The sequence below is a fragment of the Podarcis melisellensis genome (assembly GCF_964234715.1).
Source record: "Podarcis melisellensis genome assembly, chromosome: 13".
Classification (NCBI taxonomy): Eukaryota; Metazoa; Chordata; class Lepidosauria; order Squamata; family Lacertidae; genus Podarcis; species Podarcis melisellensis.
In genome coordinates this window covers 32,181,029-32,194,301 of record NC_138545.1, presented here as the reverse complement: position 1 = coordinate 32,194,301, position 13,273 = coordinate 32,181,029, and the positions used below count along the sequence as shown (strand labels likewise).

At 45.0% G+C, this 13,273-nt stretch overlaps 1 protein-coding gene across 6 annotated transcripts in view; it reads left to right on the top strand.

Annotated features, from left to right (window-relative positions):
- Positions 1-13,273, top strand: part of MLLT6 (MLLT6, PHD finger containing) — an 87,804-nt gene that overhangs the window by 22,072 nt on the left and 52,459 nt on the right. For 4 of the 6 annotated variants that reach the window (XM_081885576.1, XM_081885577.1, XM_081885574.1 and 1 more), the window contains exons 3-7: positions 5,588-5,642; positions 7,386-7,495; positions 7,739-7,842; positions 8,659-8,752; positions 13,013-13,120. In XM_081885576.1, coding sequence (XP_081741702.1) covers positions 5,588-5,642; positions 7,386-7,495; positions 7,739-7,842; positions 8,659-8,752; positions 13,013-13,120 — 471 coding nt within the window. The remainder of the gene's footprint in view (positions 1-5,587; positions 5,643-7,385; positions 7,496-7,738; positions 7,843-8,658; positions 8,753-13,012; positions 13,121-13,273) is intronic. The other 2 variants (XM_081885578.1, XM_081885575.1) reach the window with 1 other exon arrangement.

Here is a 13,273-nt window from a genome sequence, read left to right as displayed (position 1 = left end):
GGAAATGGGTGATGTCAATATTCCTTGCCCCTCAAAGCAATTGTTCAACATTTAAAAATGGGATTCTGCTTGCCCACTGCTTTTAAAGAGGGGGATTGAATATAATGTCATTTAGGGACGTTGGTGACGCTGTGGTCTAAACCACTGAGCCTCTTGGGCTTGCTGATTGGAAGGTTGGTGGTTCGAATCCATGCAACGGGGTGAGCTCCCATTGCTCTGCCCCAGCTCCTGCCAACCTAGCAGTTTGAAGGCATGCCAGTGCAAGTACATAAATAGGTACTGCTGTGGCAGGAAGGTAAATGTCATTTCCATGCGCTCTGGTTTCTGTCATGGTCTTCCATTGCGCCAGAAGTGGTTTAGTCATGCTGGCCACATGACCTGGAAAGCTGTCTGTGGACAAACGCCGGCTCCCTTGGCCTGAAAGCGAGATGAGCACTACAACCCCATAGTAACCTTTGGCTGGACTTAACTGCCTAGGGGTTCTTTACCCTTTTACCTTTGCCTGTTTAATAAATGGCACAGTTGGGACTCTTGCCTAAAACCATGGCTATAAAACAAAGTTCAAGATCCATTATTATTATTATTACTATTATTTTCATTTCTATACCACTTTATACTTTTAAGGGGGAAATCTCAAAGTGGTTTATAACACATTTAAACATCAAATAAATAAAACAACCCTGAATAAACATTATTGAAGAAAATGTCAAATATAAAGTATACCTTCAGAGCAACATAACTAACAAGAAACTAAAATATTACCTTAAAGATTTCAAAAGAAAACATTATAAAGGTCAACTACAAAATGCACATTTAACACAGCAAAGTTTACAACCATAAAAATTACCTAAAACAGTTCAAAAGAAAACATTACTAAAGGAAGTAAATATAAAATGCACATTTAAAGCAGCATAATTAGCAAGAGAATAAGATGTTATCATAAGCACAGAACATATCTGCTGCTACTGTTGCTGCCTATTGTGGTTCATGGCAAGTGGTAGCCGTGGAAGCTAAGGTTTGATGACCTGAGTCTGCACTAAGACAGCCAAAATGGTCCCACCCTCCAGGCCAGGTGGAAAAAGGCACACAAGGCAGGGAGCAGGTCTTCCAGGATTCACAGCCAAGCTGGTCAGCACTATGGGTGAATCAGAATTAAAAGACCTTCAACATAGTCCTGTGCATATTTATTCATATATCTCTCCTAAATCAGTTGGACTATCTCCTCGGACGCGGGTGGCGCTGTGGGTTAAACCACAGAGCTTAGGACTTGCCGATCAGAAGGTTGGCGGTTCAAATCCCTGCAACAGGGTGAGCTCCCGTTGCTCGGATCCTGCTCCTGCCAACCTAGCAGTTCGAAAGCACATCAAAGTGCAAGTAGATAAATAAGTACCGCTCTGGTGGGAAGGTAAACCGTGTTTCCGTGCGCTGCTCTGGTTCGCCAGAAGCGGCTTAGTCATGCTGGCCACATGAAGCTGTACGCCAGCTCCCTCGGCCAATAAAGTGAGATGAGCACCGCAACCCCAGAGTCGGTCACGACTGGACCTAATGGTCAGGGGTCCCTTTACCTTTACCTCAGTACGTATTATGGGATATGCAGTTAGGCCCATTAAATTTAGCTTCTGAGTAGACATACAGAAGATAGAAAGTTTTTGCATTTAGATCAGGAACATGTAGTTTTTGGACTCCAACTCCCATCTGCCCTATCAATCATCTATGCTGGCTGTGACTTATGAATGCTGGAACCCAACAACATATAGATGGCCACAGGTTCTGCATTGCTGATGAAGAAGATCCTGGATTCAGTCCTGAGAATATTGAGATTGGGCCAGAGAAAATTCCTGAATAGTCAATATAGACTATAGTGGTCTGACTCAGTAAAGGGGAATTTCTTGTCTAGCACTTAAAAATTTTTAATAGGGCAGCCAGCCTTCCTGAAGCATGGCAGAAATGGCAAAATGGTATTGAATCGCCATTCAGTTTGCTGGCCAATTTGTCAAATGCTTTGTGAAAGCAGGAGAAAGCCAGGCTTGAGCTTTAGGAGAGAAAAATAGTGAACCATGATTTGCATGTGTTCCTGTACACACCCTTGTGTGTCCTTTTATAATCTGACACTTAGCATACTTCCATACAGCAATACTAGGGTTGCCATTTCAGAAAGTGATTGTTATTATTTTTTCCCAAAGTTGTAAAAATGTATGTTTTTGAGCTTTTTAAAAGTAAAATCACCAGAAATGGCACTGCCGACATGGGTTGTCATACGTCTGGATTTTCCCGGACATTTTGCCGATTTCCAGCTAGACACAGCTTCAGACAGCAGTATTCCGGGTATGTCTGGGAAATTCCAGACATATGGCAACCCTAGATACATACGTCTCTTTATGTTGATTTTCAATTTTCAATTTTTCAGTTTTTAAGGATTACTTTGATTTGGGTCAATTCTGTGTGGATTCTTTGTGTGGAAAGTAATGTTTTTAAAAACAAGCACACCATTCTCAAGTGATACAAGGTCCTGGAATTCTGGTATTCTGTACTTTGGTACTCATTCCCAGCTTTTAAAAGTAGGAAGTTATGCCTGGCCTCCTTTGAAGGTGAGAGCATTGGAGATGTAAGCTGAACTTGTGAAGATCTGTTTCCACAAAGATTTCTGCAGGTTTTGCCAGGGAAGAGGTGGGTTGCAGACAGTACAGGTAGTTCTAGCCCCACAACTGCTCGGATATAACCCCCCCCCCAAAAAAAAAATCCTAGAGGCACAGCAATTGCATGTTCCACAAGTCCCCAGCCATAAGCTGGTTATGGCCACACAAATGAATACATATTCATTTCTTCCAGAGCTATGTGTTAGCAATAGTTTCTGGGGCCAAGCACTAATTCAAACTGAACCCGAAGCTCAATTTGTGCTAGGGCTCAGTCTTACCAGCACCTGTATTCCTGGCCAATGTAATATATAGAGCTGTTAATACATGCACAAATGCCTCTGGGCATGTGCAGAGTGCTTGCCCCTGTATAACTGCAGCTGGATCCCAAATGTCTGAGACTAAACAGCTTCCAAATGTCGAGTCCCAGCTGCTCCTCATTTTAGGAATGACACACTCATTCTCATTCTTCCTTACATTCCCAAAGCCCCCTCGGGGATGCTCTGCTCCATTAGATGAAGGAAGTGCTAAAGCTCTGTTTGCTTTGTAAAGGAATTGTCTGGCTGGCCCTTTGAGACGGACTGGCTGGAGGGCAACTCGTGGGAAAGGGTGGGAGGGAGGGAAGTGGGGGGTGGAATCATGTGAAGGCTTTAACAGTCATGTTACAGCAAGGATATTAAAGCCTTCCAAGGGGTGGGTGGGCTGGCTGGCTGGCAGAGCTGTTTAACCCTTCCTGCTAATGATCAGAGCTTTGCTAATAGTGTGGTGGGAGAGGCGCTTTGATCCAAAAGGGATGGAGGGACCTTTTCAAGTGCAAATTTCCCAATGTTAAGGCCCCCTGCCTGCTCTTCTTCTGTCTCTCTGAGTTCCAAGTGCATCCTTTGCAGTAGCAGGCCTGAATCCCTAGACCCCCATCCCTCAAAAGGCAGCCCACCAAAGATCTTTCCAAGACACTTGCCTCTTCCTCCCTATCCCCATCAGTTACTTTCCTCCCCTGTTTGCAGTGGCTGGTGGCGACCCCCCCTCCCCCATCCAAACCAGCTTGTTTTTTGGGGTGTGGGTGTGTGATGCTATGCATATGTTCGCATGTGCGATTTCAGAAGGACACCTTGCAACCAGGACCAGGTCCAAAGGATAGGGGAGAGCCCCCCAGGAGTAACAGCTCAATGAGCCCTGCCCCACATTTTAACTTGAGCAAAGCCCGTCCCCTTTCATTAAGGCTCAGCCACTTGAATAAACCAGAGGTCAATATACCACCTTGACACTATGGAGCACCAAGGAGTTATCTGAATTTAGGGGTGTAGTGCAACTTCTGGACAGGAAAGTCTGTGATGCAGGAAATGGAGTCTAGTGAAAAGCTGCTACAAAGACTTCTCCGCAGAAGCCACCTTTGGAACTGAACCGATCACCACCTTGGATGCAGGCTATTTCCCATCCATGTCGCTTCTGCACATATTCAACCATAAACCTGCTTTGCTACGGTTGTTTTTTTTAAAGTATGAAGATTCTCATATAAACGCATATTTAAATACATATTTTAAATGTGTTTTCTCATGTTTTGATACTTTTTTGGACCAAGAGTTGTACCAGAACATTCAGGAAGTGAGAAAGCTACAGGATCCACACAATAGTCCAGGAGATGTGGATCATGTTAAGCTTGCATTGGAAAAGATAAAATTCCTTCCCTAATTGTGTTAGAAAGCGTTCCATGTTGTTATATTATAGAATGGAGGGTCAGAAACTGGTGGCCTTATGTTCCAAATCTGCCCTGCTAAGGTTCGATTTTTTTCTAACTCCCCAGTTGCCAGGAAAGAGGGGTTTGTGTTGAGAAGAGCAGCTGTGGCAGCAGGATTTGCCAGTAGTCCAGTTCAGTGGGATAGTGTGGAGCAGGAGCTATCTGGATGTTCTAGAACCATGGGAACCAAAGTCCAACCTCACCCACCTTGTCCCAAAGTTCACGTACCACATGCAGAGATTTAGCCTTTGCAATATAGGCCTAAGCATACGCCGCATCAGCATATTGCACGTGGGCCCGTTGCCATCATCTCAAATGATTTCTGACTTTTTTAAGATTAAAAATCATGCCAAGGGTAAGAGCAGCCTGACCCAATCCATCAGCTGGTAAAGGAGCTCACTCTTCCTTTTTTCCTTTTGCATCATGTCTGTTACGTTATGTGCCTGTGGGCAGGGGCATTTTTGGGAAAAAATATGTGTACAGTGCTTACAAAATTGGAGATGGTTTATACGACTTCATTACTGTTGTTGTCAGTTAATGATAAATTATTCCATTAGAGATAACCCATTTGCTCAGTGATATGGCAATGGGAACTTTCAGGAAAAGTTGAGCTGGAGGTGTAAAAAAAAAGGTATGGATAATAGTTATTTCATCCAAATTTTTAAAATTCGTTCCACTTGTTCTATAGCTCTGTGTGTGTGTGTGTGTGTGTGTGTGTGTGTGTGTGTCCTCAGCACTGCCTGTATTGTTCATCATATTGCCATGGTTGATGCAAGTGAAAATACCTATGTAATGGCCAAAATCAATCAATCAATCAATCTATGAACAAGAATGCCTTCAGTTCAAATCTAGGCTCTTCCATAATCTCACCAGGGAGCCTTAGACAAGCCATTTCCCCCCCACCGCTGACAACAACTGCAATATGGGAGACAGTCATATTGTCTTACCTGACTGGGTTATTGTAAGGGTAACAATAATGCAAACACCATACATTTAAAGCACGCACCTCTGCAGAGAATCCTGGGAACTGTCCTTTGTTAGGGGTGCTTGAAATCATAGCTCTGTGACAGGTAAACTTCAGTTCCCAGAATTCTTTTTCTGGGTGGGTTTGCTTTAAATGCATGGTGTGTATGTAGTCTAATATCTGGAGTGTTCTATACACATGTTTAAGTATTATCATTATTATATAGAAGTCCTAACCTTTCTCTTTAATTTTCAGAGGTGTGAGCTGTGTCCCCACAAGGATGGAGCGTTGAAGCGGACTGATAATGGAGGTGAGCATCCCATTGTAAGGTGGCAAGGACAGCCCAGAATTTATACAGGAACTCAATTGAGGAGGGCATGCTCATCTACTTTTGGGTAACTTTGGGTTAATGGCTAGTGCATATGTAAGTTCCCTGGTGAAGCTCCAAAACATGGACCTCTAGCAGGTTTCTCCTAGAACAGCCTTTCTCAACCTTGGGTCCCCAGATGTTGTTGAACTACAACTCCCATCATCCCTAGCTAGCAGGACCAGATGATGGAAGTTGTAGTCCAACAACATCTGGAGATCCAACATTGAGAAACACTGTCCTAGACTGAGTGCGGGGGCAGAGAGACTGAGGGATAAGGAACCTGGAACTCCCATCATTCCTGACAATTGACCACACTAGTAGTTGGAGGACCAGGCCTGGTGTGGCGTGGAGTTTCAGTGAATGGGACTGCACAGTTAATTTACTGTGACTGAATATGTGATAGGCCTTGTGCCATATAGGCATTACCCTGCTTGCATGTGTGTTTAAAAACCCTTCAGATCACAGGAACAAATGCAACCAAGTTTTCAGTGTTGCCTTCTGGTTTAACATGAAGCCACTGTGCATATAATCCAGGCTTTTAAAAACAGACTCCTCTTCCCCTGTCCCTCATGAAATATCTGCTTTCTCACATAGCAGGACCAGTCAGCCGGTTCATGGTAGCCCTGCAGGCCGCAGCCTTTAAGATTTTCGACCCAAATGCTGACACAAACCAGTCAGGGCTGACTCCAGGTTACCACGGACCCTTGTATGCTGTGGGGAGGGAGGCCCTTTTCAAGGAACTATGGCTGCACGTATCCTGCCTTGGTGTGGTGCCCAGTGAAGTGAGAGCCAAGATGGGGATGATAGGCCTCTTCTCAGGCCCAGGCCTCAGTAGGCCCCCAACCCCTTCCAGCCACAAGATGGGGTAGTGATGGCTACCAACTTGGATCGCTTTAAAACAATATTAGACAAATTTATGCGGGAGAAAGCTAGCAATGGTTTCTAACCACAATGTTTTTGTTCTGTCTCCAATTGTCGGAGAGTGCTGTTGCGCTCAGCTCCTGCTTGTGAGCTTCCCATAGGCATTTGGCTTGCCACAGTGAGAACATGATGCTGGAATAGCTGGACCACTTGCCTGACTCAGCAGGGCTATTCTTACGTTCTTAAACATAAGAACATAGTTTCTCACCACAAAATTGCTGCCACACACACACACACACACACACAAAACCATAATTGTTATATTAGAGCTACTATTGAGGAAAAGATGATTAGGGGTGTGTGGGAAAGGAAATGTGGTCATTTAGTGGTCTTGGGAATGCTATGGATGCTGGCCTAATTTTCACTGAGGTGATAAGCCTGTGTCTGGGCTATGCAACTTGTGACCACACGTGGGGACTTGCAGGACTGAATGCTCCTTTGTATACCACCAACCACCCTTTTTATTTTCTACACATAGAAAACTTGCATGTTAAGGCCAGAACCCTTCTCTCAGACATAGCTTTCAACATGGCAGGATTTGTTTGTATTTGTATCGAAGGGCATTGCGAGGTTAGCCTTCACCGGGGTCTGAGGTATACAAGTTTATTTCCACAGTGAAAACTGAGTCCCCTAAAGGTCTCTTCCAGTCCCACCCCACTGCTGCCTCCCACTGGAGACAAAGGCCTATTACTCTATGTTTGCCTGATTCAAGCCTCTCTGTGCCTTTCCGCCTATACTGTTGTTGTCTTGTCCTTCACTTAGGCTGGGCCCATGTCGTCTGCGCTCTGTACATCCCCGAGGTGCAATTTGCTAATGTTCTCACCATGGAGCCAATCGTCCTCCAGTATGTACCCCACGACCGGTTCAGCAAGGTAAAAGAGACATGCACGTACAACGCTTTCCCTCAGCATCCCGTTTCTGCCTCTTCCACAGACTGTCCTATTTTGATTTCCCCATCTCCTATGCTCTCCTATACTTTTTACATTTATCTGCTGACAAGTTGTTGTCACCCCAAGAACAATAAGATACATTTTTATTATTATTTTTGGCTCTCACAGTATGCTCACCACAGTGTGTAATGCACACCGTCTATGTTGTGCCTCCTATTGTTGCAGACTTGCTACATCTGTGAAGAGCAGGGCAGGGAGAGCAAAGCAGCCTCTGGAGCTTGCATGACTTGCAACCGTCACGGCTGTCGGCAAGCCTTCCATGTCACCTGGTGAGTCCATGATTGTGTCTGTTTAATGGTCACTTCCTTCCTCCCTGGTCCATGTTTCTAAACCCACCAATTTTGTCAAGTCAGTTTTGGATTCATAGTCATGAGATAAGCCTGCATGAGTGAGTTACGATGAGGGACTTCACAGATTCTTTGGTTGCTTCCTGCTGAAACTTTGAACCTTCTCAGTTGCCTTCCTTCCTGCCTTATCTTCCCTCTTCAATCCATTTTAAACATTTTTCACATACTATTTTATGAGAGCCACATGGACATATTGTTGATGTCTTTATGTTCCCCCCCCCCTAAAGAAATAGATAATGCACAAAAATAAATACTGGTATCTGTTCCCTCACCCCAGCAATCATAACACTTCAAAGAACTGAGCTTTGGATGTGCCATTTATCCAAAGGTTTGTCAAGATCACCATCCACACATGAACTCAAACCATACAGACCAGGAGTAGGAAACCTCAGGCCTGGGGGCCAAATGCGGCCCCCAGCCCTCTCTGTCTGGCCCTAGGGACTCACTTCTCCCCAGGCCACACTTCTCACCACCCCTACTTCATACCCTCCTTGAGGTAGGGGGTGTGGCTGCAGAGGACTGAGGAGAGTCCCAAGGACCAGATAGAGGGGTTTGGTTCCTCATCCCCAGAGTAGATCACTTATCCTAATGGTTTTATTTGCCCATTCTGAGAAGCTAACAATAGAGCAGGAGAGCAATAAGCTTCTGTGCTTGGTGTGGAAAGAGGGGGGAACCTGGCTGCTCTGGTCCCTCTGCCCTGGGCTCGGCTCACACAAGCACCTTGTTTCTTCGTTTCAGTGCTCAGATGGCTGGGCTCCTGTGTGAAGAAGAAGTCTTGGAAGTCGACAATGTGAAATACTGTGGCTACTGCAAGTACCACTTCAATAAAATGGTGAGTCCCTCGTCATCATCAAAACCCAAAAGCACAGAGCAGGTGCTAGGATTGAGCAACAACAAATAATAGATAGTTTTATTCCAAATCCAAAAGCATGGTAAAGAACACACTTTGTTTATAAAATACCCCTGGTTCAGTCCCTGGCACCTAGAGGATGGAAGATTTGTCAGTCAGTGGTGCTGGGAAAGAATGCTGTATACTCTTCTAAACATACACTGACTTCAGTGTGGAAAGTCACCACCCAAGTAAGCAGCACTGGACTAGCTGGCCCCAGTGGTCTGACTCTGTCTTCGGTTTTCAGGTGCACCCAGGTGTTCACTCACAAAATAGCAAATGAAACAATGAAGAAGAGAGACACCCCCTATTCCAACAAAGGAGAGTGATGGGGTTGCAGCTACAGCAGAAGCCATGGCCAATGGCACCTGGTTTTAAAGGAAAGGTTGCAGGTGCTGGACTATTAGTTGACAGTAAATGGTTTTGACTGACCTATAAAGCCCTAAATCGCTTCAACCCTATGTAGCGAAGGTAAACAATACAGTAGGTTTTTTTTTTAATAATATAAAGGCTTTGCTCCCAGTGATACTACACACACATGTATTTTGTCCAACAGGTTTTGGGCAGCATAAGTTGCATGGAGACTGCAAAACCTGATTCACCTCTGGTAAATCAGGATGCCTTTACATTCCCGTTCCAGCCATATTCATCTACCTGAATCACCACCACTCTGCATCCTTCGTGTTTGCCTCTTGCCTTAAGTGTGCATCAACCATACATTTAAAGCACATGGTTCCTTCCATTGTGGGGTGGTCCAGCTCTGGCTTTCTAATGGAATGGGGCAGATCTGTAAGTAAAAAATCATGGCTGCCCTAATCATGTGCAGTTTGGCCCTAGTTCCCTTGCAAAGCCTAGCACAGATCAAGACAGCCTGTGTTTCTAGAGGGAGCTGGAAGAATTGACTGAATGAACTACCATACCAGGTTAATTAAGATCTCTTCATCTTGATACCTTTTTAGCATTTTAGAGGTTGTCATGGTGAGTTCATTGCCTGTGGTACTACCCCAGCTTTGCAGTGTCCCCCCCCCCACTAATAATCTTTATTTTATGTTTATTCATTAAAACATTTCTATATTACCCTACATTAGAAACCCTAGGGCAGTTTGCAACAATTGTGGTAAAATGAGCACAATGAAACCAGAAAGTATACTATGTCCACATAAGATAATACTGTCATGAGTTTGTGGGTGCTAGACAAGTCTAAATTCCTGGACTCAGTAAGTGTCAGAATTTAATCAAGGCAAATTTTACAGTATAAGCCAGGCCAGTTTCCAGACCAGGAAATTGCTTGGGATGATGAGTCATTAGGAAAACAAAACAAAACAAAAGGTGATGACCCATTAAGAAAGCCATGAAGAAGGCAAAGGCTCTGTGCCGGAAACGCGGACCCTGAGTAAGCCACCTGGAGCCCCTGGAATCTTGCATCGCTTGGAGATTGAAATGGCGTGCAACTCAAATGCCTAAGAAAATAATGAGTCTTCCAGAAGCTCCTAAAACCAGTCAGGGTCAGTGCTTGTCTGATGTCTAGGAGGAGTTGATTCCAAAGGCTGGGTCCCACCACAGAAAAGACCCTCTGCCTGATAGTGTCCAAATGGATTTGCATGGGCTGAATCAACCAGAATAATTTCAGTGAATGGGCAGATCTATGTGTTGAATGCTTGAATCAGTGAGTTGCTTCTCACCCCAAAGAGATGTGACAAATGTTGACATTTTACAGGAGGTGCTGTCTGTGTGTGTGTGTTTTAAAGAAAGAGGCTACAGCCTATTGAGGCAAATATGTATTTGATAGTGAGGCGGCACCCACAGCAGCACCCAGGAATGTCAAATGCTGAGATGACCCTGGTTCATTGGGTGCCCCAAATGGAAGGTGGGAAGGGAAGGGCCCAAGGCAAGCTGACAGGAACTAGAGCTATCAGAAAGTCATGAGCATTTATCAGCACTGCCACCTTCAGTGATTAATAACACCAGCCCCTTCCCCAAAGCCAAACTAGAGAACTCCACACCCTGCTTTTTGTTAATCATGGTGATGTGCACTGCTTGGCTGATTACCTGAAGCAAAGGTTTGGCTGTTTGCCAACCTTGAGAACTTTTCTTGTGGCTGGCAGGAGACAGCAACACGATTTCATTTTCATTTTTTCACCTTTAGTATTAATAACTGTTTATATAGCAGTGAGCAAATTTGCTTTTGCAATCGCTTATCTTCTTTGTCTTTTTGACAGCCCAGTGAGGTAGGTACGCAGAAGCCGCTCCCAGGGCACACCTGGAGCCTGGGCTCAGCCCCAGGAAATAGATTAAGTTTGCAAGCCAGGGAGATGGAATCTGAGAAGTGATAGCAAAAGGAAGTGCAGTCCCAAGTTTGTGCAGAGAGACGCCATTTCACTGGGGCTAAGGAAAAGGCTTTCCTTGTCAGCAGGCGAACTTGCACAAATTGTTGAGTCCTGGCAGAAGGCACCTTGGACTACTGTCCATGGATTCTGGCTTTAACACTGTTTGGAAGCTTAGGCAGAAAATCCAAATGGCACCCACACCTCCCACTAAATCTGCCAGGAAGTTCTCTAGCACTCATCTGGTTGAAATATATACAGAAGCTGGAGAGGGGGTGTAGCTCCCATCAGTTTCAATTAAGCTTATTCAGGAGAATTGCCAGTGGACCACATTTCAGGGGTCATATCTGTCTCACGCTGCTACTCAAAATCTGCCACCTTATTTTCCCTCTTAGTAGATCTGCCACTGATCCATAAGTTTAGACCAGGGAACTGAGGGCCAAACTAGACGTGATGTAATTAGAACGTCTCATTTTAATTTGGTAGTAATTAGCAGCCCCAGGCAATTGCTTTGAAGATCAGGATAGGGGAACAGCACTCTTGGAGAGAGTGTTCTTAACTCTTCCATCCTATTCCTCCCCACCCCCAATATAAATTGTGCTCCCATTCACCTCATCAGATGGGAAAAAAGAACAGCATTAGGAGCTAACAGCCATTTCAGGGCCCCTCCAGGTGTCCTTTTTATTACACAATCCTGATGATTTGTGCTCGTGATGCTATCATGGTGGTTATATGAGATCCCGCTTTAAATACTGCTTGTGCCTGCAGAAGTTTTGGGGCAGCCATACTGCTTCATTTCCAATCGACACTTTTCCTGTAACTTCCTGCTGGAATCCTAGAACCATGACCGCTAACGTTTTGGGGTTTTTTGTCCGTCTTTGGTTGTGGAACAACTCCTCCAGATTGCGGTAAATGTGGTAGCTTTGGGGAAGCACAGCAAAACAACTAATAAAGCATAATTAAGTGCAAGTAGATAAATAGGGACCGCTTTATAGCGGGAAGGTAAACGGCGTTTCCGTGTGCGGCACTGGTGCTGGCTCGCCAGTGCAGCTTCGTCACGCTGGCCATGTGATGCGGAAGTGTCTTCGGACAGCACCGGCTCCTGGCCTCTTGAGCGAGATGAGCGCGCAACCCTAGAGTCAGACATGACTGGCCCGTACGGGCAGGGGTACCTTTACCTTTTACCTTTAATCCACTACTAATGCACTATCATTATGTCACAAACGTGTTGCAGAATACACCCACAATAAAACAGCACTCTGGAGGGGCCCTCAGTGTGTGCTATTTCCCTTGGGGAAAGAAGGAACATGGAAGGGGAAGGGTTAAGCACCCTCACCCGGGACCACTTCCCTGATCTTCAGAGTAGCTGACTGGTACCTCTAATTAGCTGATTTGGCACTCTTTTGCAATAAACCTGCTTCCTCACAGGTTTTGTTTCCTTTTGCAATAAGGAAAGTGACAGGGAAAATGCAGTGGGAAGTGTGGGGTAACACTTGCTTTGAAGTAGCATTGTCCAGCCTCCCTACAAACAAATCAGAAGGAAGGTTCATTAAATAGCCAGTGCTGTCTGATCTCCCTACAAACATATCAGGACCAATGTTCAATAAACAGTCTGTCTGGAAGTGCCCTAAAATGAGTTCATAGCCCCACTGGCTGAAAATGAGCTCTGATGCCTTTGAGGAACCTGGGTCTTGCAGCCTGCTGTGCAAAAATGTCAGTGGAGACATCTGAGATGAAAGAGGTTATTCTAAACCATCAAGCCAAGATCCAGCAAGGGGGACCGTTCTTCCTACTTGCTCTTATTTTCTTTTCTTTTCTGCTCCTTTCCCATCCCTCCATCCTCATCCATCGCCTGCCCCAACTTCCCATTTGCCTCCAGAAGACATCGCGCCATTCCGGAGGTGGCTCTTTCATCGCGGGAAGAAGGAGCCGGTCGGTGTCACCTACTCAAGAGAAGCACGTTTCCCACCACGAGAAACCAAAGAAGGTAAGAAAAGAAGAAAATAAAATGTTAATCGCTGTGCAACCTGGGGTGGGAGTGAACAGCAAAAAGATATTAATATGTCTATAATATGTCTTTTAACCTTCAGCCTTTCTAATTACAAGCAGATCAGATCGAACACAAAGGCATATCCAGTGC